General features: G+C 49.1%; 1 protein-coding gene across 1 annotated transcript in view; it reads right to left on the bottom strand.

Moving 5' to 3' along the window:
* Positions 1-2,319: 2,319 nt before the first annotated feature.
* Positions 2,320-22,213, bottom strand: part of LOC149365491 (membralin) — a 66,802-nt gene continuing 46,908 nt past the window's right edge. Inside the window, exons 8-11 of the mRNA XM_089542993.1 lie at positions 19,322-19,405; positions 8,021-8,153; positions 4,759-4,858; positions 2,320-3,459 (exon numbers count right to left, since the gene is read on the bottom strand). Coding sequence (XP_089399119.1) covers positions 2,695-3,459; positions 4,759-4,858; positions 8,021-8,153; positions 19,322-19,405 — 1,082 coding nt within the window. The 3' untranslated portion in view covers positions 2,320-2,694. The remainder of the gene's footprint in view (positions 3,460-4,758; positions 4,859-8,020; positions 8,154-19,321; positions 19,406-22,213) is intronic.

The raw sequence follows: 22,213 nt of genomic DNA, 5'->3' as shown, positions 1-22,213 counted from the left end.
CAGGTGGCGAGAGAATCTGCTAACCTCCCAAGCATGGCCCAACAGATCGTCAGATTTTGATGCATGTCTCCTATATGGCGAGTTTAGCCATTGGTACAAAGCCCTGCCCATGACGTCACAGGCACCATTGTGGTGTACCACGCATAACTACCAAGAGATGAAAGTGCGGGTGACGGAAAGCGGACTGGACACAGGTGCAGATTTTCACCGCATTGCTGGTTCACCAACATGGCGGCCACTGCGACGACAGTACAAACTATCTGTATATTTCACAACACTCGCAGAATGCAACGTTCGGTAAGTCAGTTGGAAAGGCCATTTGCTGCAAGACAGGAGACAGTATGCTAGGTTTGTAACCTGGGCCGCCCGATTCTCCCAGTTTGAAGTTGCAGGCGAAGTGCCGACTACGCCAAACGCGTAAGTGGTGTCACGATAGCCGTCTCTTAGAGCTCAAAAAGCGCAAGGCAGGGAATTTCGCGCTTAACATTAGAAATAGTATCCTTCTTTCTATACTACTGCCTGCAGGTAGAATGTGCACCCTCAATGAAAAGTTCTCAGGCCACATGGACCCTTACGACACCCCCGAAACTCTAAACTCCCTCGTCCCTGGAAACTTTAAACCTCACCTTTCAAGATTTTGTGGCTTTTAGCGCTCCAGTGGATGAAAGTGTTCCACTTGGCTTGAAGACTTTTGAACATGTGCACAATGTATACTTACCCCTTTTATTAGTACTCCCAGAGTACCATCCTTAGGTGCCTTCCCATACCGTACCCAGCACCCTAAATCTCTTGAAAGTAGAAATGACTTTCCTTATCAACAACTCAGAGTATACGACACTGTCCAGCTGCGGATCCACTAGAGTAGAAGATTCTCATAAAGGCGGTACGTACGTATCCATGGGTCGTGTGGATGCCCACCTCCCGCCAATACTGATATTGGGACCAAGGCAAAGATTATCAAGATTAGCGAGGTGCTTTTCATGCGTTCGCGCTGCACATGTTTTAAAAAAAGTCATGGGGTTCATGTATGTGCAAAGGGCTCACAGACACTTGTAATGGGTTGAAGGGGTGAAATGATGCATTTACAATTAATGGGTTACATGACAATGAGTCACAGGGCACATTAAGGAAAGCAATGAGTCACATTGGTGACACACAGATCACATAATCAATGACAAAGTCACTGATGATAGTAACATCAGAATGATGTCACTTTGAGAGAACAATGTGACCTTGACACAATATGCCTTCAACAGCTGAAGTTGTGAAAAGCAAACACAGGTGAAAACAGCATTGTTAGCCATACGACTAAGCACAGGGAGGCAAAGGATGAATTTATTGCAGCTTTCTCTTTTTATTCTTCAGAGCCGCGAACAGCGAAGGGGACTAAAGCCACGCCGCCCGGGAGAAAGGAGAGAAAACGTGTTTTTGACTGAATGCCTTCCGACAAAGAAGCTGAGAAAAAGAAAAAGTGTGTGCATCCCTCTTGTGGCTACCATAAACAAACACACAACAGGGAAAGTTGTCAAGAAAAACTCCCCCAAACTGGCACGCTAAAAAATCAGTTTCGGAGACCAACGCAAGAGAGGTGAGAAAATTCTATGAAAGAGAATGTACGAAATAAAAAATGTTTACAGAGTGACTTGACTTACAGATGCACAGCATACTGCTACTGCTTGTAATGTTCACATTTTAACCCATGACGCCAAAAAAAGAAGCTTACTAGCAAAGTGTACTGCAAGCAACGCACATGGAATTTGCATCAATAAGTTATTGAAGCAGTGATTCACAGCAAATTCACAGCAGTCTATTTTCAAGTCATGTTCCTTTCTCCAGATTGCTTTACAGGTGAAGAAAAGTCCATTAGAGAGTAAGATTGAAAGGTAGTGAAAAGAAAGCCCCCATCTAAACAACTTTTCGGACTTACTAGCCCTTTGTTGTGTCGTCACAGTAAAATAAACCCTTCTGCATGACGGCACATATTTTACACTCTTTTGTCTCCTAAAAGCACGTTTGCAGTCTCTGACAAAATGACACGGCACAGGTGAGCCTGCCAAGTTATACAGAGCTTTCATGACACAGACAGCATCAGTGTCAGCAGAGACATTGAAGCTAGGCTTAAGGTGTGAACTGTTATCCACTCGTGAGTGCGTTGTCAGTCATGGCTCAAAGAGCTAGTTTTTTTCTACTTTGTACAGCAACATTCGGCCCATGACTGGATAGTAGCAACACGCACCTCCACGCACCGAACAAGTGTATTGGTCTCTCAATTGATAAAGGTTTGACCGCAACTGCAGTTCACGTTTGGCAGACAAAGGTTTGACCGCAACTGCAGTTCACGTTTGGCAGACTGTGACACATTCGTGGACGCACGCATTCCCGAACGCCACAGTGTATAGCTGTTCGCCGCTTTGCGCCGCAGAAATTTCTTGTCACACCGGGTAGCTGGGCAGCAAGCGCCCAGCGTTTGAGGAGTTCTTGCGGCAAGCACTAAACAAATTAGAAGAGCAAAACAAATAAACAATTATAATCGCCACGCATGCGACACTTAGGTATAACGGGGCGACCTCAGACTAAAATGGCCACGGGGCACGCGCGCGCATGCCGCCTTTGACAGTTCGGCCCACCGGGCTAAGTGGTTCAAGCCCCAGTTTGTTACACACACACTAAGAAAGGAAGCATCAACACCGGTCACTATGCTGGAGGGTCTTCCAGACGGTCGGGCCTACTGCTCGGACTCTGAGAGACCACTGGCTCCGTCTGCAGCTCATTGTTTTGCTGCACGTCATTCCCTTCGCCCTTGAGGTCTTCGCACGACGAGGAAGTCGACTCCTTCCGCTCCTTGGGATCGGCATCGCCACCGTTCACCTTGGACGAGTTGTCCGACGTGTCGGACGTTTCAATCACCTCTGTACTGCCGTCGCCACGCGGCGCGTTCTGGACTAGAGCAGTGTCGGCTTCGCCGCCTCCGGTTCTGGGATTGGCGTCGTCGCCGCCGGTCCGCGAACCGTCATTGGACGGCTCCTGCGACTGTTGTTGCTGCTGCTGCGAGGACTGCTGCTGCGACTGGGATTGCTGTTGCTGTTGGTTCGCAGTCTGCGATGCAGCCACGGACCCGAGCGTGGCTGCGTTCAGCAGGTTGCCGATGTAGACGGTTCGGATGAAGGCAACGCGCGGAGCGTCGCCTGCCGGCTGGATCGTAATGCCGCCGGCGTGGCCGCTCAAGCGGACGGTCGCTGAGTGGAACGGCCCGCTGCCGTTGCGCTGGTTCTGCTGCTGCGAGGCCGCCGTGTTGTGCCCTGAGGCGGCGGCCTGCGCGCCGTTGTTGCCGCCGGGGGCCGCGGCCTCCACGCCGGGAACCTCAGCCGCGCCGGTCCGGGCCGGTTCGCCCTGTTCCAAGCCTGAGCGTTGCAGAATCGCCGGCAGCTCGTAGTGATGGAAGAAGTAGATCATAGAGTGCTGCAACAAAGACGAGACCAAACGGTGGTGTCAGTAGTGTCGCATGAAAAAAGTTCAACGGCACCGTGACGCAAAAAGGAAAAGGACGAGCGTCATTCAAGGCAGAACACAATATAGGAAGACAACACTTCCTGGGCAGTGTCTTCTGAAGATATGAGTGTATCCATCTCTTGCAAAAATTTCATTGCACAGCACACACAGTATGGGCTCTAGTGAAATTTTTGCGCAGGTTATGAGGAGTTCACAGCACTGATTAATCTAACGTATAGTATGAATGTTATTCCAAAACATATGATATTCGATTAACAAACACAGCTGCACGAAAATGATATATCTGATCACAAATATACCAGCCACCACAACCAACACAAAAAAACGTTGCAAAAAGAGCTTGCGCTTCAGAATGCCCTCAAACAATATCAATTTAGTGCATCTGTCTTTTTACTATTTTGCAGCAATTGCTGGAATGTCATCCCATCTTGAACATTTTTCTGCATATAGTCATGCAGTCGCCCACCTGCAGTGTTAAGTAAATATCATCTAACAGAAATAAGTTAGTGAATACACTCATGGTGACTGTATGGGCGAGTTGGTTTGCCATGATGAATCTTGTAGCGCTTGAAGACATGAACAGAACAAAGTAGACAGCACAAGGACTAAATTTCAAAGTTAGCGCCGGTGTTGTCTACTTCATCCTGTGCGTGTCTTCAAAAGCTGCAACTTTAGTCATAGTGAATACAAATGGCCACAGCACATCCCTCGCAATGATAGTGGAAAAGCCTGTGGGCAGGTCTCTCCCATGTCTTCCTTTCACTTTCTGCATCAAAATATCCGTGCTGTTTTCATTGACCAGAATGACACTAGCAGGTAAGCAGGCGTGCTCAGACATCCTCAGCTCACCTGCCTAGAATGAACAACTTGTGTTGCTATGCCAAATATTTCCCATCAACAAATTTCATTTTTGCACTATTTCCAGATGTGAGCGTCATCTTGTCCATTAACTCATGCACCCTGTACCCAAATGCACCCTCCATAGGACACTGGGCAGACATATAGACAGTGGGAACAGAGGGGAAAACCGTCACAATGAGAATGGTGGAAAAGGATGATAAAGGCCAGCCATCATCGTCATAATTTTTCTATGTCCACTACAGGACAGAGACCTCACCCATATACCTCCAATTAACCCTGTCCTGAAGGCCCGTCAATGCCGCTGCTAAGCTGTTGCAATGATCACAAAGCAAAGGAAGAAATAACACCGTGCCCTTCCCCGTACAGGGAGGGCTACCGAGAGCAGACCTGTATGAAGAACCAGGAGGTGAGCAGGGCCAATCCACTGTACTGTCCGTTGAAGCGGTAGTCGTACGCATAGAAGGCAAAGTGGTAAAGGTAGAAGAACCTGCGAGCAAAAAGAAAACAAGACAATGAGAAGATAAGTTACTACGACTGTATCGTTCTTTTCAGTTAAACATATGAAGTACAAAGTGTGCTTAGAGCGATCAATTACCTTCCTCATGAGGGCAAAATAATCTCAACTTTTTCTTCAGACAGTTCATGGAAAATCTATAGACAGTTTAATGGCTCTTGAAATTTTTCTACGGGAAGCAGGCGAAAAAGCCGTTTTGTGTCCTGCTGAAGCCTGATGATGTCCTGGTGAAGGAGGAAAATGGGTTTCCTAGCAGCTACAGCCATGTGGAAAGGACAAAACCCGTGCACGCCAGCTGCAGCTTAGAGGGAAGGAGGCAAAATGGTTTTGCAGCAGCTGCAGCCAAGTGGAAAGGACAAAACCCATGCATGCCAGCTGCAGCCTAGTGGAAAGGAGGCAAAACGGTTTTGCAGCAGCTGCAGCCAAGTGGAAAAGACCAAGCCCATGCATGCCAGCTGCAGCCTAGTGGAAAGGATGCAAAACTGTTTTGCAGCAGCTGCAGCCAAGTGGAAAGGACAAAACCCATGCATGCCAGCTGCAGCCTAGTGGAAAGGAGGCAAAACGGTTTTGCAGCAGCTGCAGCCAAGTGGAAAAGACCAAGCCCATGCATGCCAGCTGCAGCCTAGAGGGAAGGAGGAAAAATGGTTTTGCAGCAGCTGCAGCCAAGTGGAAAGGACAAAACCCATGCATGCCAGCTGCAGCCTAGTGGAAAGGAGGCAAAACGGTTTTGCAGCAGCTGCAGCCAAGTGGAAAAGACCAAGCTCATGCATGCCAGCTGCAGCCTAGTGGAAAGGAGACAAAACTGTTTCGCAGCAGCTGCAGCCAAGTGGAAAAGACCAAGCCCGTGTGCGCCAGCCGCAGCCTAGTGGAAAGGAGGCAAAGCGGTTTCGCGGCAGCTGCAGCCAAGTGGAAAGGACAAAACCCGTGCAAGCCAGCAGCAGCCTAGAGAAAAGGAGGAGAAACGGTTTCGCGGCAGCTGCAGCCAAGTGGAAAGGCGCAAAAAGCGCGTCGAGCCACCTACCGCTTGCATTGTCTATAAAACCATTATAATCAACCTTTGCGAAGAGCCCATACATATCGCGCTACATATAGGCATCATCATCGGATTTAGTGTAACGAAGTAAATCGCGGGTTAATTTCTGTAGCGAAAGCTACCCTAGGCTAGGCATTTCGCGGTGCCTGCCAAAGTCCACTACTGCGCATGCGCCGTTACCAAGGCAACCAGTTCCATGGCAACCACGGCGCCGCAGCCGCTGCGCCGCACTGCGCATGCGCAGAGTCGCGCAGCTGGGATATAAGCCGGAAACGATGCGCTCACTCAGACGCGCACCATGGAGGAAGGAGAGCGGTCGTGCTCGTCACGGCAGCAGTACAAGATGCGTGAAATTGAGACTTCCGATCCAGAAGTCGTCGCATGGTACAAGGGCGGCCGAAAGCGAGAAAACAAGGCGAGAAAGGCTAAGCGGGCGGCCGAGACACCCGAAGAACGAGAGGAACGTCTCGCGAAGAGACGCCGCCAAGCTGCTGAACGACAACGTGTCGCTGCTGAAATGTCCGTAGACGAAACTGCTTTCTCTGCGTATATTCTGGCCCAGCTCAGCTAAGCCACTGCCAATTTTTTTTTGTCTCACAGCATATCCTCGCGCTCACAGCAATGCTCACAAACTGAAAGGTGCACACACAAGTACGAGGCACTGGGTGCTTCTGCAGCGCTTTCCAAAACGCTACTAACTGCACAAACACAACTACAAAAACAGCACTTCTCTACACAGCGTCATTTTTGCTGTTGTAGCAAAAAGCCCGCTCCGAAGCAAGAAAGGAGGCCAAAACGTAGAAGAAAAATAAAACAAAGTATGAGACCAACAGAAGTTCTTCCAGAACACCTTGAATCCCTTCTCTCATGGTAGCACTGTCAGCGGTGTCCTGGCGACAAGCAGAATAATGCCACTCTAACCCAAGAGAAGCTAGGTATTTCTTTTTCTTTTCTCCCGAAACCGCGCGGAACTTGGGAAGTTGTTTCCGGGGGCGTTTCTTCTCCCTTTCACGCCCCTTTTCACAAAACAGGCCCGCAGCGAAGGCGCCCAGCATCTTCGAGAGCAGCAGGGCGGAAAACAAGAAGGCCCGAGTCGAAGCAGCGTTCGCAGGATCCGCGGCCGGAGGAAAGCCAACGCCGCACGGCACAAGAGGGCGCCGCGGGCGTCTAATGATGAATGGAGCGGTCTAATTGGACGACTGCCACCGCAATTATTTTTCGAGGCATGCGCCGATGCACGCGGGCGCGCGCGACAAGACGCACGACATGAAAGAGAGAGAGAAAAAAACCATAGAAATACGGGTTGCGCAGGATGACACAGCTCCCCGTAGCGGTGGCGGCGCGCGAAAGCCCGGAACGCACCGGAGCAGACGGATTCTCCGCTGCAGGCGACGGCTGCAGCCCGACCTCGGCCTTTGACTGCGAGTCCAACGCCGGGCGATTTTTTTCTTTTTCGTTTGACTCATTTTCTTCTTTCTCGTCTACTACCACAACCTGCCTCGCTTTCTTGCTTTTTCGTTCTCTTGCTCTCTTTCACGGCGCCCCTAAGCGGCCACCTGAATAGGAGCTCATTTGTCAACAATGCGGCAAGCTAGAGCGCGCCTTACGGCGCCGACATACCCCAAGCACAGACGGCGTTCATGAACGGAGTTTGAACGGTGCAAGCCGACCACGATTAACGCGGTACCTCCAACAGCGGCCGGGCTAAGCCGGAAGCAGACATCGCATTATTCAGTTTTGAGACATATAAACATCATGGCGATCAAGTGCGGAAAGCCTTGGTTAAAGTGCGGGGGCAAGCAATGTCAACGTGAACACTAAGTTCGCATTCAAGGACAACGTTCACGCTTGCTTCTTCATCGAAAGTGCAAAAAAAAAAAGGGGGGTGGGGGGGGGGGGGGGGGGTGAGAAACAAGAACGTTGCGGGTATCGTTCGTAGCATAGCCCAGCCAGTGCTATGACCCAGAGCGACTCTTCTGGTTAAAAATCGAAAATTTTTCCTTCGTACCAACACACTGTAAAGTAGAGCCCAAGAATGCACCTGTGGATTAAAATAGCGTTCCCGCGAGTAAAAACACGCTTGGCATGTCACAATCACGTGCCTGAGCCAGTGTCGCTTGGTGATGGTGGTGTGGCAGCAGATAGCGTCATACTGGTCGGCCACCCACACGATCAGGATGATGTAGAAGGCCGTCGTGGTGTCGTTGAAGAACTCCGACATGATCGTCTCCATGCCTGCGAGTACGTGGGGGGAAAAGAAAAGAAAGAAAGAAGGCGTATGAGCCGAGCAACTACGAAGACGGTGAATGGTACATCCAGGGACGGGTCACGGTAATCGGACAATTCTATCGCATTCTGATACGTTCCGCCCTGCGGAGCCGGCTCAACTGACGGAACGCTCCTGCTATTGCCGAGATCGGACACTGAGCGGGGCGGACGCTAAGCATGGAAGGAATCGACGGAGAAGAATCGGCACATATTACACTGACCACGGAGAAGAACTTTCAATACTGAAGACACAAAAATCAAACCCTCAGGAACTAAAAGGGTAACGTCCGAAAAGTAGAGCTTACGCAGTTATGGCAAAAGACGTTCGCACTCTCCGCGACTACCCGTTCAACGGTTCGCAGCGGCTTGAATGACATTTCTGACGATTACTGACATATTGGTGACAGTTCGCGACATGGCCTTCCACTGCGTGACACAATAACAGCGAATGCACAAAACATAAATTGTGAATTATGACGGTTCTCAGGCTCGAAGACGAGGAACCGCGCCTTGCTCCTACCAAAGTAATCAAACACTGAGCGGTAAACATGCCCCATTCTTGACAGCAACGTCATTTAGAAATGCACTGCCTATACCTATTAAACCAACGCAGTCAGAATATTCGTTTAGGCAGCGCCTGATAAGCCACCACCTCGAAAGTACATTAAAATACTGGACCTACAAACGTAACACTTCTCTTTCTGTGCGACAGTTACTGATATTTTATAGCCATATATTAAGATTCATCTGCAGAGTTACTTTAACGTTATACTTTGAGACTGCTAAGATATGTTCGCATGTATCTGCCAAAGTTCTCACTTGCCCCTAACACCAGGGCTTCGTGCATCTTCCGACACGAAACCCCCAGACAGCCCAACTTGCGGACCTGCTCGTGCACCAAAATTCCCCTCCGTACTATGGCATAAGAAACAGCGTTCAATGAACTGAGAGTGAGGACTACAACTAAAGTTTTTTTTTTTTTTCGAAAATCGACAGGCGCCACAAAAAGTACTGCCCTTCTATACGCCGTGAACGTCACACCAAGAGCAGATTACAAGCGCTCTCTTTGACACCGACCGGGAGGCTCTTACAGCACAGGCGGTACATACAAAGTGCGATCACGGAATAAGAGAAAGTTCCGTTGGCCACCGGGTTCTAGACCGGATATATTGGCGGGTACCGAGACGTCCGCATAGTCGGTCAAACACTACAGAGTACACTGTAACGGACGTTAAGGGCAAACACTCCCCACTCATTCACTCTCTCTCCTTCTTCCGTCACTAAAGAAGTTCGCCAATAAGAACGGGCCCTGCAGACACCGCAGGAAGGAACAGCGTAACAAAGGAAAAAAGAAAACTGCAGCAACAACAGCGATCAAACTGTCCGGTCCTCGCGCACCACGTCTCGAGGCGTACAGGTGGAAGCAATATAAACGGAAGCGCTTTATTAGCCAGTAATTGCTTCCCCGAGTACGAGCCAAGTACGAGTGTGTGAGCGCAGATCTTCGCCGTTTGTTTCACCCATGCAAAGTACTCATCCTGCAAAAGCATGGTCCCTTTGAAGACCCTTCAATTCTAAGCAAAAGAAAAACATATATGGCTCTCGAGTACGAACCAGCGCCTCCTCTATTTCAAAGCCAGCCAGATCAGTCGGTTTTGGCGAATCAAGTCATTTGTTTCCCTTTCCTATTCGCTAGCACCTTCGTGTTTTCTCAACGCGCGCCGTGAGAGAAGAGAGTAGCACAGCACTGACGACATGCCACGGGAAACGGGCGAACAAATTTTTGCTTACTTCGTTCACCACGAGGCGGCGCTATATTGAAGAGAATAGGACTAAGTCAAGCACGTACGAAATAAAAAAAGCCACTTTCGTTCACTAGGTAACGTGGCAGTTGCCAACACCCCCCCCCCCCCCCCCCCCCACCCCTCAGATTTAACGGCGATGTCAATAATATCCGTCTATAGGCCAGCCATGTCGGCATGATGATGATGATTATTAAAACTTTATTTCCACCACTTTAGAAGGCCCCCTACTCACCGCCCCTGGCACGCAGGCCTAGGGGACGGGGGCCGGGACCTCTGCGAGTAAAGACTGGCGAAGATACATACTCGTGCGATGACGTAAGCCAAAGTTCCACGTCGGTAGCGCCATATCGCGAGGGGCAAAAGAAACCAGAAGTCCAAAGGGATCCCATTGCGAAGCCAAAAGTGCGGCAGGCATTGAAACAGATGGCGTACTGTACGATCTAGTAATCCCTTTCATATTAATCGCGCCCTGTAAGTCACAGGGCTGAATAGAGAGCAGGTACTCCCTATATGTTCATTCAGGAGCCAGGAAATGAAACGGTGAGTATACAGTAGAAAAAAAAAATGTCATCAGTGCAATGGGGTCTGGACGAAGGAGGTAGTGGAAGTAGGAAGAGGGGAAGAGGCGCCGTAGAAGTGGGCTGCGGAACTATTTCGACCACCTGGGGTTCTTTAACGTACACCGGCCTCGCACAACACACGGGCGCCAGTAGCATTTCGCCTCCATCGAAACGCCGCCGCCGCGTCCGGGATTGAACCCGCATCCTCGGGCTAAGCAGCTCAGTGCCCTAACCACTGAGCCACCGCGGCAGGCTAATAGTAAACGTCCATTTGCCAAGATATATAACCACCAAAAAAGGGCGTTTCGGGGTCCGTACGGATTCCTCGTCACTACGAGTGCTCAACTGATCGGCCATGACTTCTAATAAGTTCTGTGTTTTCTGCAATTCTCGCCCCTCGCCAGACAGTATTCCGTCAAAGAGTGCATAATAACGGAGAAGTTCTATATTAATCAATCTTCATTATTATTTTTGTCGGCCGTCGTCGCTGGCTCAGGAAATAGAACACCGCGCCTATCGCAAGGCATCGGCCGTCCAGTGATGCGCACGAACTAAGGAACGGAACCGGAGGAAACCGGAGGATATGCCACCTCTCGGAGCTGGGCAGCCAGCCATTCGTGGCGCTCTGCAACTTATGTTTTCAAAAGGCGCTGAAAGGTTCGTCTGAACGCCGCCGGCTGGCGCGACAGTCTGCTAACCGCCAAATACTGGGCAAACTGGAGTGCCACATTTTGCAACCGGTATATTCGAAGAACTACGGCCGAGAGCGAGTCACGCGGAATACAATCCACGGCCGTGGTATATAATTCGACCCATCATTGTTCTTCGCGACGGTAGCGCAATACGTGCATGTACCGAGCGCTCCCAGTGCCCGCTAAAGAACCCCAGGTGGTCGGAATTACTCTGGAGTCGTCCACTTCTTTCATCCACCTTTCGCTCCCACCTGCTACATTATTGCCTTCAGGGCGTGGTTGAGGTGTCCTCCGAGAGCGAGGTGAATACTGCGCCTTTCCTTTCCTTTCCTCGTAACACTGTTACGGCGAAGGCCGTTACTGTGACCCCCAGTCCGAGTGGTAGTGTATGTGAAGTCCGTTGTAGCTGCCGCAGAAAATTCGCGAGCCAAGGCAAGAGAGTGAAGAGACGAGAAAAGGAGCGAAGAAAAAGAGAGAATAGAAAAAAAAGGATGAAGAAAACGAGGAAGAAGACAGAAGCTAAGCCATGTCAAAAAGAAGTGGGAGAGAAGTAGAGAAGACCAAAAAAAGACGAAGAAAAAGAAGAGAAAAGAAGGACAGAAATGTGAGAAGATTAAGAGGAGCGAAAGAAGAGGAGAAGCGTCACAACTCTCGACGAATGTTTTAACAAAGTCGTAGCCTAGTCTGGCCAGTAATTTTTTTTTATGATTTCAACTTCATGACAAACACCTTGCAGCCCGAACAGTTTCTTTGGCACGTGAACAATCCCTTAACCCTCAACGTCGCTGTCGAATGCTCCAGGATCGACACGATAGAACCTGGCACACGCAAAGCACGGAGTCTGAAAGAGTCCGGGTCTATACACAAGGGGCAACAATTTCTTCTCCCTGGGTCCGAAAACGAAGAGAAGAGACGCTGCGAAAAAAGAGGAGCTTTCCTATACAAGATAAAGAGGCCCAGCTAGACGCTATGCACGTAATCAAGCCTCCCGGCTAGGCGCGCTCCCGCGCTAAAAGTGGACGCGTCAATTGGCTCGCGAGCGCTCTAAAGCCAATTGTTCACGGGAGCCGGTGAAGAGCCTCTGCCGCCGAATGCGAGATCAGGTAGATGCGCGTGCGAGCGCAAGTCGGCGTTTGAAGTGCGCTCGCGGGCATGCAGGCTGTATAAGACGATGACACCCAAAGACTCCGCACGCGTCCCTAGCGCAGAGCGAAATGAAAAACATTCCTGCGTTTTTCTTCGTCTCTGTTTCTCTCTCTCTCGAACCAGCTGTTCTGTCGAGTACTAGTGGATAAATTATTCCCCCTGTCCCAAGAAGTGAGACTGTTTGCATGCGCCGTGGTACAGACTATACAGACATGCAAAGACGGCCAAGCTTCCAAATGGTGTCTGCGCCTACGTACGAAGTGTACATCCCACGTAACTTGAGCCCTTCATTAAGAGCGACACTGCATGTTCTGAGAGAATATTATAAAATCAGGGTTGTTCAAAAATCTCTACTAATTATCCTCTTAACGAAGATAGATGCATCAACTTGCGCCAGAAAGCTGCAAAGGCGTTCTGATGTAGCAGTAGTAATTATGTTCGAACAAAACCTCCTGGTATGGTTACCGCCCCCGCGGCAGGCAAACTAGTAAATCATTTGCGTTTGCTTTTGTCAACAGCGAACCTCAATACACAGCTTCACCGTTTAGATCGACGACAACTACTACACTTCGTTCCCCAAGCTGAATATTGCGGTGTCCCAGTTTTATTGCAAAAGGCGCTGCAGCTGTCTGAGGGCATGAGATCTTAGAATACAGCTGCCATGTATAGCTGTCTTATTTGGGAAGGAAATTCCTCAGGTAAGTACGCCTCCACACCAGATGCCTATGCTAATACTTAAGAAACAAAATGGCGTCTCCATGCGTACAATGGTTGTCGCCACCCTACACACCGACTGTCTGCACAGATGTCTTGAAGCGAACATTACACGCGGGAAGAAGCGGACGCCTTGTTAGAATCCTGAAGTAAATGAGGGCATGGCGACTCACCTCGGCCGGAAGCCTCCCACTTGATTTTTCTGGTTCCGAAACTCAGGAGCCTTTTCAGATGTAACCATCCCAAGCTATATCGAAGGCACGACTTTGTTGGATTCCAAAACAGCGGCACGAGAGCTCCTACACTTTGGGACAGTGGCAGATCTAAAAAAAATGGCAGTGGCTCAGGTCTGGTTAAGCCTGGATTTACAAGCGAAAAGCTGCAGTTATGCTTTGCTTGACGTCATGGCTGTCGCAGTTCGCGCACAATGCACTGGGAGCACCACGGTAGCGGTGTAGATTTTGAGCCAACTCCCTCGCTACCACTTCTGGGTCTTCTTCCTTCCATGGCGAATGTCTGCGCCTCTTCTACGGCCGCCGCCGCCGCTCACGAGTGCGTTCTCGCAACGCCTTGCGAAAGAACCTTCTCTTGGGACGGAGACCGCCGTCCAAACCGTACCAAGCGGTTAACCGATGGCGAGGAGGAGAAGTAACGACGGAGCACGCGCCGCGGCGCGCGGCCTCTTTTATGTCCGCCGCCGCCGCTCCGGCGTTATCGCAGCGCCTTGCGATAACGCGATAAGAACGCGATAAGAACCGCTAGCAGCGGCGAAGGGTAAACAGGTGGCGAGGAGGAGAAGGGAGGGGGTGGCGAGGAGGAGGAAGAGCGCGCCGCGGCGGCGCCCAGGGGTGGCTCACGCGAAGCGCGGTGTTGACGAGCCTAGTGAAGCTTTTCGCTTCAAAAAAAGTTAAACCGGAGTGTTTTCGCATCCTGTGCCTGTTGAAAAGCGAAAGTATGCGTCCTAGTATAGAACACACGATTCAGTTCGTAGTGAAGCCGCGAACCGTCGTACTACCAAGTTATCGAGTTGTCCCCAGTCTACCAAAGCGCGGACTACGTCAGTACTAGCCAAGCGTGTATTAGTCAACGGCAATGGAGCGGCGGAATCAAAAACAAATACTAAAGACACAAAAGACAGGCGGAGAAAAAAAGGAAACGCCAAATGCGCTTAAGTGACGGCCCTAAAAAATGCATGGACTGCATCGACTCGCGTTCGGCTCACCTGCGCGCTCCATCCTTCACTTGGGAGGGCGCTCCTATCGGCGCCTAAGCGGTGCGCGAAGCTCTGTTTAAGTTCCGCCCTCGTTTAATCTTGTTATGCGCGCTCAACCTTCGAAAGCTTCGTACTCCGGACGCGAGAAGCAAAATGATTTTTATAAAAGAAGGACATAAGACACCAAGAAAAAAAACTAAACAAAAAAGGCAGAATTAATCAGAAGACTCAGAAATGGCGGCGGCAGCGGTAGTAGCAGACGACACGACGCTTCAAAGCAGAAGTCGCGGCGACCGAAGCAGATGGAAAACGCGAGGCGAGCGCGGCGCCTGGAGTTTGACTTGTTTATTCATGTGCGCACCTCCTCCACCCTCGCCCGTTTCTTAGCCTCGCCTTACAGAATGTTTTCCGTCCAACTTCGTTTCTAAAAGAAAAAAAAAATAAACATCACGAGAACCTCCAAAAAAAATCTCTTACCATAAAGCAAACAAGGAAATGGCGGGAAGAAACGGAGCGAGCGTGAAACAAGAGCAAAGCGGGCAGCGGCACGAGTCCCGTCGTCGTCAGGTTCAAAAGGAGAAACGGCGCGGAACGAAATCTTGCTTCGAGAATTATAATACGAAAGGGCGGCGGACGACGAACGTACAGATTGCGAGCCGCGCGCACGCCCGCCAGTTCCCTCTCTTTCTCGCACTCTCTCTCTTTCCTCCTTTGCGTATAAGCGTGAATACAGAATATAAAAATAAAGGATGGAAGGAAGGAAAGAAAAACGGAAGAAACAGATGAAAAACTAAAAAGGAAGAAATTAAGCTGACGCGCGCTACAAAGTGGAGACGGACACACCACCTTCCTTCCTTCCTTCCCTCTCTCTCTCTCTCTCAACTCCTCCTACGACGATACGAGAATCGGAGTAATCAGATAAAAGCCCGGTCAAAGAGCACGAGCTTTCCTTACATGGCTCAGGGGTGAAGACCGGCGGACCGGAGGGGAACCCTTTAGGCACGCACTGAGACAAACGTTGCGCCGCTCTCGTGCAAAGGGAGCGCTCACAGACACAGAGATGGCGTCGCCAAAGCACGATAAAAATCGGGGTGCATATCGGCAGCGAATTGCGTTAGCGGTTGAGAAGATAAGCACTTAGGAGAACAGGCTTGTCTACTTTTTTTTTTCTTGTCCTCCAGGACAGCAGCAGCTAAGGAAAAATAAAACCATAGAGCGAAACGAAATGTTACATTCCGCTCGGGTGAAAACCAAAGCACTCCTCTTGTTCAACTGAGCTTCGCACGCTCGTGTGACCTTTGAGTCTGGCACAACTCGACATTGCTCGATGGACTGCGCTTACTCTCCCTGTTGCCTTTTAAAAGCACGTGCTCTACTTGAATGTCACAGTGGACGTCAAGTCCCTTTGCATCGCTACTATCAACATCACCAGACTGAATAAACCCACTGCAAGACGAATGCATCTCCCAAATCTCACTAATTAACCAGGTCCCGTGCCAGCTGCCAGCAGGATGGGGGGGGAGCCATCTTATCCTCGCAAACTTCCTAATCTCATCCGCCCGCCTGACTCTGTGACGCCCTCTGTTACGCTTGCCATCTCTTGGAATCCACTCCGTTACCCCGAGGGACCATCGGTTACCTCCTCTTCGCATTACAAGCCCTGCCTATGCCCATTTCTTCTTGTTTTAAGACGAAAGCCTTTAATGGCCGATACTGTCGTCCGTTAACAAAGCGTGTCACACGCGTTTAACTCGGGAAATAAAAAAGATAGAAGAAAACCAATGGTTGCTTCAGATAGATGAGAAAAAAATAAACCTAAAAGCCAAATTTGATGACTGCAGATTAATTAGTTAATTATAGGCAAAAATGTTAAAATTGCGTCCAAATAGCGTGGACGTCGATATAGCTACGGGAACGGTGTGACGTCAAATCCACCGGAAGTCGTCACGGCATTGTGTTTTCGGCTTTCGCCTCTCAACACTTTAGTTTCCAAAGTGTCCTCTCAATTTTTCAGCTACGATGTCGTTAACTCGCGTTTGCTCCCTCCCTGTCTCTTAACATTACACCCATCTTATTCCTTTCCACAGCTCACTGCACTCGCTATCCGCAATTTAATCTCAACCTCCTCCAACATTCTCCGTCATTTATATACTTATATACGATTATATACTTTCTTCTTAAGGGACGCTGGCAAGATGATATGTGTGACCTGAGAGTGCATGCCAAATGAACCGCGCCCCATTGTTATTCTCCCCGTCATTTCACTCTCGTTGTCAGTATCAGCTGTCATTGTGGTAACGATACTCTCCCTAGAGTGACGTAAAAGTCGCAAATCGAGCCACCAATACAAAAACGAAACTACGGGGACGCCTAATTACACTACGTGTGCGGAATGCGACAGCACTAAAATCGGCGAATTTCATGACAGACCACAAAGTCGTGTATCCGTGGTGAGGCGTTAGCAGCGATGCGGGTGGAGAAAGGGAGCGGGGCACGTCACGTGACCTTATGACGTCATAACTGCATCGACCAGTCATCGAATGTTATGAGAGACCATAATTGCATCTCGATCAATCCGCAAGTTATATGACAGACCACGACACCGGGTTTTGTTTTGGTAAGGCTTCTAATACTATCATGCTGACAGACATTGATAACAATAGATACAAGTCCCCTCTAGGCCCCTAAAGCCATAGAGTTTCTTACTATTACCTAGAGGGAAAGCTGGCGGCGCTGCCCTTCAGCCACCATGGACGCCCAAAGCATCATGGGGCGGTGAGCTACTTGTTGCGGCACAGTCGTAATTTTTCGGAAATATGGAGTGGCACTACTAAGATGTTTCATTCCGAAAACTCTGTGTTCGTGTGTGCGCAGACGACTTTCGCGCGAACGCAGTGTGCAAAAGTCACAGTAGTGAAAACGCAACAGCACACGATGCCAATAAAAGGTTTCACTTTTCTGAAATGCCACTAAAAACCTCTTAAAGTGTTTAAGCAACAACATTTTTTTTTGAAAAGATATTTACTTTTAAAAGTGTGCCTGTTAATTACGAAATATTAGTTTTTGTAGTGTTCATTAATTGGCCAATAGGAGAGCGAGTCGTCTCTTATTTTGGGCAAACTTTGCACTTAAATGCTTTTCTGCTCGTTTGTTGCAATCATTAGACAAGATATTGAATGTTAGGACGTTTGTAGTTATCAAACAGCTTAACTTTTTTATTATTTTTTGGCCAAAAATTGCAGTTCCGCAACAAGTAGCTCACCGCCCCATGATGCTTTGAGCGCCCATGGTGGCTGAAGTGGTCCCGAGGGGTCGCCATGCAAACTCCCATAGACGGGCTGCCAGCTTTCCCTCTAGGTAATAGTAAGAAACTCTATGCCTAAAGCATAAAGGCGCCCTAGAGGGTGGATGGATGGATGGATGTTAGGAGCGTTCCTTTGAACCGGAGTGGTGGCGGACGCCACCATACTCTTTTATTTTTTAATATTCGTCTAAGCAATACGTCAAATCTACAGGTACTATCTAGAAATTCTTCCTTCAGAGAAAAAAATAAATTCAGTTGACTTTAACGCAACCGCAATTTTGAATATCTGATGTTATATATATTCACATCACTGCCCTGCTTTTAAGCCACGAATCCTTCAATCATTTTTTTTTTTCACTAGCGCTAGCGCATATCACCAGACACAGGTGCCATCTGCACGCTGGACCGTCGACTATTTGCGACACCAAAAGCACGCTTAGTGCAGCGCTGCACAGTTCATCTGGTGGCCGCGAGGGGAGCGAATGTCAGCTAAACTGCGCCCTTCGGATAGCGTACACGGAATCCTTGTTTTTAACAAAAGTCTACTGGACGGGGCCTCGCGTGAAAAAAAAAATGACGTGTTTGACAAAAGATATCGCCGTGCTGCTGCCTGTCTTTTGCTAACGCCTAACACCTGCAGACTTTGTGGCAACCTCGGCCACCACAACGATCGCAACGGGCGCCCGGTAACGTGCGTGGTTCCGGTCACGTGATCGGATGTTGACGGTCTATACGCGCAGACCGTAAACAACCGCCAGTAAGGATTACGCATAGCAGCTTCCGCTTTAGAATTACTTCTAGCCGTGCCCGGAATCTAGAAACGTCCTCTATTCGGACATGACCAAATGGGCTTGGCCTGAACTGGACGCTTTCTTTTTCCCGAAAAAATGGCAAATGCCACAGTCTTGGATCACGTTGATTGCGTAGAAGCATCCACCGACTCTATACTAGAACACAGCTGCCTGTTCCTGCTCACGAAAGCTTTAGTATAAATCGTAAGCATTTATGAAGTTTTGAACTAATTACGTTTGCACTACAGTCATTGATGCAACGGAAAGAGCAGCTTCGGCCGCGATGGCGTATCGGGAAAGACGGGTCAGCTGACGTCACGCAGCCGAAGCCCCTGCATATCAGGCTCCGACCAATCGGCGAGGACCAAAGTGGCCACCTCCACTTCATGGTCCCTTCCAGAATACGGGCACCGGTCACGCAAATTAGTACACTACAGAATGCCTGGAAGTGCGAGAGGACAAGCTTGGTTCGTCCGCTGAAACGGATACCAGGTGACTGGGTAGCCAGGAAACCGAGCAACATTTTCCGCGCAACTGCGTCTCGCAAATGTTTGTCGAATTTATTCTTAACGTATCCTTTAGAAGAATTCCTATGGTCCGTGGAGTAAATTTTGTTACAAGGGCACAACTACTCATTAGTATCCACCCAAGTGCAGCCATAAGGCTAGGAAGAAAAATTCGTTCTAGTCCGCGGTCCTAGACTAGGACGAATTTTTCTTCAACTTCGAAGCTGCTGTGAAAGCTTTCCTTAGTAGCCTTATGGCTGTACTTGTGCGCATTGCTGTCTTATACAAACTTTGTGTTCGTGACTGTACTCTGCGGAGTTATTTTTTTTTTCTTTCTGACACAACCAGTGGCCGCACCAACTTGATCGCTGCTGCGAGCTCCGTTGCTCCCAATGTGTACTCACCAACGAGTGCCAGGATAACCGTCAGCAGAGGGCCAGCCGGAAAGTTGATGGTCGAGTTGAACTCCAGCATATGCAGCAGCTCAACTGTACAAAGAAAAAAACAAAGAAAGCGACGTAAATACACGAGGGACCTCGTAAGCGACAAGCAAGAAACAAACCGGCAACGTATATTCGCACCCCCATGCGTAAAAGAGGCCCTCCTTCGTGTATCTCGATTAAAGCAGGAGACACCAAATCACAACTAATGTGTCACAGGCTGAACAATAAAATAAAACGGAAATATTTAAACCTATATTGTGGTGCCGACACCAGCGAGCACTGCACAGCGGCTACAGCTGCCATTCTCAAAAAAGGCTGCGACGACAGGTGTAAGGTACAGTCGGGGACAAAAGTCTCCTCACCACATGTTCCTCAAACGAAGCTTATAGCTCTACTATCAGACAACGCATGGAGACCGCACTTGTGGAGATGAAAGAACAAAACATTAACTTTTACCCCCGCAAGTGTGGTCTCCAGCCGCCGACTAATAGCAGAGCTATAGGCTTCGTTAGAGGAAAACGTGGTACGGAGACTTTTGTCCCTGACTGTACAGTCTATAATCCACAAAGGACTAAAACGGGCGAAGGTGTCAGTCCCTGGGGACTAGATGCGTTGCCATTAGCCACTTAAATGGCCAACCAATAATCCACCGGAGACAAATTTGAAAACGGACCGTCAGTCATCGCTAGTATCCCCACGGACAGTCTAAGCCATAAAGGACTAAAAGGGGCAAATGCAGGCGCGTATCCAAGTGTTTCCAGGCCGCAGTGAGTACATGTCCGAATGACGTTACGCCCGCTAACTGCTCCGTGTTCACAGACCACTAACAGCCGCGCTCCTCAAACACAAGTCATGCCTCATTTGAACGCTGCTTTTAAAGCCAGACCCAGGAAAACTTCCCCGCAATCCTCACACAATGTTTGTTCTCAATGTAATTGATTCTGTGGCTCAGTGAAGCTATGACGATATTCTCCCTGTAGCAAAAGACGCCATTTATTGCCAGGAAAAAAATCTGAACTGAAACTTTTCCTACCACTCAATGCAAGCTCGTGATGTCACGATCGAAAATGTATCCTTGATCACCCCTTCTGCGTGAATGGCGGTACAGCCAAGCCCCAGAGACCAGCGCATCCAAAAAGAAAAGGGCTGTCTTGGCGCACCGCAGTTCGCTCCCAAAACCGACCGGTGACGGCGATACCAGTATATCGTTTCTCGCAACTTTTCCAGTTTACAAAAGCTCAGTTTTCAGCAAAAATAGCATATTTCGTCATTATAACACATTACCAATCGATAGAGAGGCCAACTTGAATGTTTTCAGTGTCCCCTTCAATTCCTCCCAATGCAAATAGCATAGAATATTCATTGAAATCCTTGCAATAACTGCAGCAAATGGGGATTTGCTGCGTCGGCTTGGGTGCCATCACACCCGCTGAACCGATATTCTAAGATTATATATAAAGATAAGCAAAAAGAGAGAGAGAGAAGGAGAGAAGGAGAGTGTGGTATGAAAACTTAAGTGGCGCGCTTACGCATACGCTTACCGTGTTAATTAATGCAGAAATGCAGTTCAGGCCTTTCAATCCAGATCTCCACCCATCTGACCGCCTCTGAGTTGATACCAATGGCCACTATACTCCGCGACAGCTTTTCTCAGCTACTGAGTCAAAACTAAACAGGCGAAACGTGCGCTCCCAGTTTTCCAACGGAGCGGAATATAGTCTCCTGTTGAAGTTAATGTTTTCCTCTGAAAACGCAGCACACTGGTAACGCTCGCCATTCAAGGCATATTTATAACATAACTGCATATTTTCAACGTTAACCGGGTGACGTCATAAACTGAATTATCGATTACAACGAACTGTTTCGACACGTCCGGTTACAAGAAGCTTGCACAGATGGCGCCAGCAGCACCAGCGACGGAGCGAAGCGACCGCACAGCGTACAACCGGTACAACATACTAGGAGGACATCCTGAGGCCGACCTATTGGCGGAGCGACACAGAGACGCTCCGCCTCTGTAGTAGCCTTCTTTTCATTGCCAAAAAAAGTTGTCGCCGAATGCAGATGGCATCTCAGAAGCGTGAAATGCTGGACGAGTTGGTACATGTTCAAGTTAGAAAAACCAGCGAAAACGGATGCAGGACCACGAGAAGACACACACACAGTCTGTGTGTGTCTTCTCCTAGTCCTGCATGCGTCCTTTTTCGTTGGTGTTTCTCACTTGGATAGATGGAATCATGCGCATCAGCAAACTGCATTCAGGTTGCCTATCCACCTTTGCAATAAGGGCTCCCTGGGCGCTGCCATATATTTCACAGGACTGTCGCGAGCACCTCGCCCTTGCACGGTGGAAGCGGCGGCATAACCGGTTTCCGACAGTCCAGAGAGGAGGCGTTTCGACAACTCCCTCGCCCGATGCAAAGGTCTATACAAAGCCACGAATAGCGTACCAGGCTATCCATGGGGAAGATGAAGTGTAATCAATAGTGGGTGAAGAAAAAGCAGACAGTTTCGATAAGCTCGAGGGGTAGCCCTAAAGTTCGTACAAGTGGCGTTTCGCTGTACTCAGCCAACGACGGCAGCGATGTCGTTTAAGCCCCGAGAGAGAACTTCGTACGACCATCGCTTTGAAAGAAAGAAAGAAAGAAAGAAAGAAAGAAAGAAAGAAAGAAAGAAAGAAAGAAAGAAAGAAAGAAAGAATGAATGAATGAATGAATGAATGAATGAATGAATGAATGAATGAATGAATGAATGAATGTGAGCCTTCCAGATACGTTCCCTCCCTCACGCCCACGAGTTCCTCATTTTCGTCAATGGGTCTCGAGGAATAGCTACACGTGTCTCCCCGCTTAC

The sequence above is a fragment of the Amblyomma mixtum genome, chromosome 1 (genome assembly GCF_055824585.1).
Source record: "Amblyomma mixtum isolate Tamu chromosome 1, ASM5582458v1, whole genome shotgun sequence".
In the NCBI taxonomy this organism is placed as follows: Eukaryota; Metazoa; Arthropoda; class Arachnida; order Ixodida; family Ixodidae; genus Amblyomma; species Amblyomma mixtum.
The sequence above is the reverse complement of the archived record's forward strand: the minus strand, read 5'-3'. Positions and strand labels throughout refer to the sequence as shown.